The sequence below is a fragment of the Musa acuminata genome, chromosome BXJ3-11 (assembly GCF_036884655.1).
Source record: "Musa acuminata AAA Group cultivar baxijiao chromosome BXJ3-11, Cavendish_Baxijiao_AAA, whole genome shotgun sequence".
Taxonomy (NCBI): Eukaryota; Viridiplantae; Streptophyta; class Magnoliopsida; order Zingiberales; family Musaceae; genus Musa; species Musa acuminata.
The window spans coordinates 10410611-10415171 of NC_088359.1; the positions used below are offsets into that span (position 1 = coordinate 10410611).

Here is a 4561-nt window from a genome sequence, read left to right on the forward strand (position 1 = left end):
TAATATTTTTTAAATTTTAATTATACGTGTCATTCTATTAATAATATGTTGTGTGTCAATATGTCACATAAGCGGTCTTTAACGTTTATTAATTCATACTTTATAGGAGGGACTTATATGTTATGTTTTTAAAATATAAAGATTACTTTAAACATAAGTAAACCATAAGGACTTAAATGGTCCTTGGCCAAAATCATAGAGACTACAATATATTTTAATTTTTTTAATTTAAATTATATATATTATTAATAATTATATTAATAATTTATTGTGAGTCAGTATATTAGTATACTCTAACATTAATGATTTATTAACTATAATATCTATTAACTTAAATTTGATAAAAGTTTTTAAAAATATAAAGATTATTTTAGAAATAAATAAATCATAACCAAACCTTCTATTAACTCAAAACTTATATACTATATTTTTAAAAATATAAAAAATATTTTAGATATAAATAAATTATAAGAATTTAAGTAATTCGTAATCAAAATGAGACAAGTTAAAATGAATCTAAACCCAGCGTTTGTCTTTCACTTGCTGTTTCGTTTTAAGGTACTCCACCCGTTATCCCGCGAGTCACTGGTGTCCTGCCACGTAAGCTCGAAGCGGAAAATGCCGCGGCCTCCGCTCGACCTCTATCTCGCTGTCGACGTCCCCGCCCTTCTTTGCTTCCCCCTCGAAGGTCCATGGCCATGGCGAGCTCGCTACCGTGCGGTGGCTCGGCCACCGCTCCGCCGCCTCCTCCGACTTCCGTCCGTCGCCCTCTCAAACTTTCACCCATCCACCCTCCGGTGACCAAGAATGAAACCCCCGCCGTTGTGACAATCAGCAGGAGGAGTTCGTTGCTCTTGCCGTTCCCTTTCTTCTTCTCGTCCTCCTCGTCTGCCGCCGCTTCTTCTCCGTCGCTGGAACCCTACATTGACCCGGCCCAGGGGTTCACCCTCCTGAGACCGGCCTCCTGGATTCAGGTTTTCTTGATTCCTTCCCGTCCTCGCCTTACTCCGCGCCTATTTCGCCTTTCGATCTCGTTCAATCTGAGTTCTTGACTGGTGACAGGTGGAGAAGGCGGGGGCGACGGCTTTGTTCGAGGAAGGGAAGGGGAGTAACAGCATCGGTGTTGTGGTGAACCCTGTCAGGCTTGCGTCTCTGAAGGATTTTGGGACGCCGGAATTTGTGGCCGATAAGCTCATTAGGGCTGAAAGGAAAAAGGTTCTTTGTCTTTTTCTGCATCTCTTTTACGGTTCCTCTTTTAATTTCTTATGCTTCTGCTATCTTGGACCCGAGTAAATAATTTCTTGAGAGAATTTGTGACCCACTGAGTTGGAGATTCTCTAAAATAATGATGAATGAATGATGCTATTGTTTAAATATTGTGACTTTCTGAAAGCTGGTGCTGCTGTAAATTTTGTAAGCTCTTTGGTCTTGGGATCTTTTTCTTCTCTTTTCTCTTATTTCTTTTGCTTTTGCTTTTGCTTGTGTCTAGTTGCCCGATAATCTAGTCCATACAACATGTCTGACACTATAATAGTCTTCTATATATGCATATTTAATCTAAGGAGCAGTGTTTGTGTATTTGATCCACTTACCAAACATCAAAATCTTATTCGACATATTTTTTTTTAAGGTGTCAGATACTGTAACTATGAACATTTTGTTAGATCTTTACTGTAAGCTCCTGGCCAAATCTCGTCATCACTACTTACCCTTCAAAACAAAAAGGAAAAATCTAAGGAGCACACAAAACTCGTGATGCTACTATCCACCTTAATCATTCCTTTTTGACTCTATTAGTAGCACCTTTCATCAATTATCTATTATTTAGATTCTTGTTAAAAGACAACTGGCGTAACTGATTCTGTACAGCCAGCTATTGGGAAACTCATTAAAGTTGCTTCTGTAAAATCTAATTAGAAGATTGTCACATGTTATTGGATATTATCAGAACCAAATTAATACAGATGCCATAGAACTCGAACTAATTAAAAGATTCAAACCTAGCTTATTATCCTGAAATATATGAACCATAAAACAGTAAATGATTGTACTTGATTTCCATTATAGTGATCCCGTTTAATTGACTCAACACAATTCAGGCTATCTATATGATAATTTGTTCTCGAAATACTTTTGTATGGATCTCATCCTCAAGATTTTCATAAAGATCATGCAAAATATAATGTTAATTCTTTTTCAGGATTGGTGGTATGGGTTGACTTCAATGCCTTAAACAAACTAAACAGCCAATTAAGCACACTCTTATCCAGTAATTTTTCAGACACTCTGAAATTGCTGGTTCTTTTATCTTTTGTTCATCTACCAGAAAAAATTTTAGCACCACCTTAACTATATATTTGTTTGGTGAACTGAATAAGCTGATGGGAAGAGTTCTTTTTTAGTGATTTGGCCAAGTTAAATGATTAGTTTAAGGACTTTAATCCAAATACTTGACCAGACTGTATGACCAATAATAGGAATTAAGGTTTTTTTTATTGTAAATTAATTATATTAATTTAATTGACTCAGAGAAAACTAATTTGACTCCAGGTGTATTTTTCATGCATCAGTATACTTCTTTCAAAGAATAATGCATTATGTCTTTAGACTTTGATGCTTTGAACAAACCAAACAACCAAGAAAGCTTAATGTTGCTCATCTTGTCCAATCACATAGCAAATGTGGTCAACTTTGGCTTTTGTTCATAGGTGGAGCACTGTTCTTGTTCTTTCTAATAACCAGACAAGCTGTAGCAACATCTTTGTGTTGTTTGATGTGCTGGACAATCCTGTTTGAGCAGATTCTGGGCATTTTACTTGGTGCTTATTCAATTTTTTTTTGCTTGTGTTCTGGGGCCTTATAGATCGCCCCTATTCCTTTGTCACGATGGGCCTTTTCCTCAGCTTATTGTTCCCTTGTCAATAACTGCTTAATGCTCTCCAGACCTGAGTGAAGTCAAGAAACAAATAGAAGAGCATATAGGAGGAAATAGAAAATAGTGCAGATCGGGGAACAAATCTTTTGTTAATGATGAAGCTAGTTAACCTGAATGGACTAATATGCAAATAGAAATTAAGATTGGACTACTTGTAGATCAATAAAACACATCTAAATGGCCCAGCTTGAAGCCCAATCTAACATGGTGCAGGATCTAATTCCTTTTGACCTATATAAGAATTGTTCTAGAACATACTGCTGATTGGTCTTATCTTACATGCTTGGAATTGAATCTGCAGGAAGTTATACTTTTAAAGAATTGCGAACTCTGAGATTGTTGGCCTATATGGAAGTAAGAATTTTTGCTATCTTCAAAGTCACAAACACTAATAATCAAAATTCTGACTTAATTTTGTGGCCATGTGCTTAGGCAGTAAATTTTCCTGTTATTTTACTATATTGTTCTTTATATTCTATACATGTCTTTCTGTAGCTACTGATGCAGCCATATGCAGCTTTATGTTTAATATAGGTGAATTTCTTGATGAGCTTCATTTGTAAATATGCTATACTTTAATTATGTAGGAAAGCACTAAAGATGCCGGACTGATTAGTGTTGATGAAAGATTAGGTCACAGTGGCCTGCCCATCTATGAGTTTGAGTACCAAGTTGACAGCACAAGAGGAGGGATGAAGAGGATTTTTTCAGCTGCATTTGTCACATCTAGGAAGCTTTATCTCCTGAATATAACCTACTCGGACCGTCCAGAGAATCCTTTGGACAATTCTACTAGATTGGTGTTGGAACAAGTTCTTCACTCTTTTGACACGTTATAGCATAGCCACATCAGGTTCATTATATCTGAATATACTTCTTTTGGTTCCATGAAGGTTTTGCATTCTCACCTGATCCTTGAAATCGATTGGTCTTTATTGCGCTGTTATTTAACTATAAATTCATGGAATCCAACTGAACTTAGCAATGTGTTAATCAAAGCAGGGTTTAATCATCTCTTATTTTTTCTGCTAATTGTGATGCATTTTTTGTTTGTGACCATGAAAATGTACACTTATTTGTCGTAACATATTTTCTAAACAAAATTTGAATAAATTTCCAACACAAAATAAGAAGCATTTTCAACTACATTCACTTGCTTCCTCACATTGCATGGACATGGAGATTGTTACAAAGGTGCATGCTGATGCACCCTTAGTCCATTGGATCCCTTAGTCTATTTGAGCAAGGGGCTCAAATAGATACTTGATATCTTTTCATTTCTAAAATTAAGCAATTTTGCTTAATATAGGTTCTTTGTTGTCAATATATTGATACAAATTAACTACTCTTTGGTTGTGTACAATGTAATTTGTTTTAGTTGTATTCAGTTAATTTTTGGTTTGTGCTACCATCGAATCTTTTTCTTTGCTTTTCTTGTTTTCCTCCATATGAGTAATCTCTTATTTGCTGAAAATTTTTATTTCCATGTAATATAATTGGTATTCCGAAACAGGGAATTCCTTTACATTTGTCACTGCAAGAAGCTTAGTTACTTGACATTTTGTCATGGGTATTATCATATTGTAGAATACAACATTTTGTGAATTAACACATGTATGATGTCAA

General features: G+C 35.5%; 1 protein-coding gene across 2 annotated transcripts; it reads left to right on the plus strand.

Moving 5' to 3' along the window:
* The first annotated feature begins 571 nt into the window (after positions 1-571).
* On the plus strand, positions 572-3947 carry LOC103971267 (psbP domain-containing protein 2, chloroplastic). Of its 2 annotated transcripts, none has more exons than XM_065174112.1 (3): positions 572-974; positions 1063-1215; positions 3569-3701. In XM_065174112.1, the coding sequence occupies exons 1-3, from the start codon at positions 693-695 to the stop codon at positions 3629-3631; spliced, it is 498 nt and encodes a 165-aa protein (XP_065030184.1). In that variant the 5' UTR covers positions 572-692; the 3' UTR covers positions 3632-3701. The 2 variants fall into 2 exon arrangements, with proteins under 2 accessions (XP_065030184.1, XP_009383530.2); XM_009385255.3 differs by having other exon boundaries at positions 575-974; positions 3523-3947.
* The last annotated feature ends 614 nt before the right edge of the window (positions 3948-4561 follow it).

Excerpts from the sequence above, each read along its gene's own strand:
- LOC103971267 (XM_009385255.3), top strand. The coding sequence starts at position 693 with ATGGCCATGGCGAGCTCGCTACCGTGCGGTGGCTCGGCCACCGCTCCG. Across the intron at positions 975-1,062 it reads GACCGGCCTCCTGGATTCAG|GTGGAGAAGGCGGGGGCGAC; the intron begins GTTTTCTTGATT and ends GACTGGTGACAG. Across the intron at positions 1,216-3,522 it reads TTAGGGCTGAAAGGAAAAAG|GAAAGCACTAAAGATGCCGG; the intron begins GTTCTTTGTCTT and ends TTAATTATGTAG.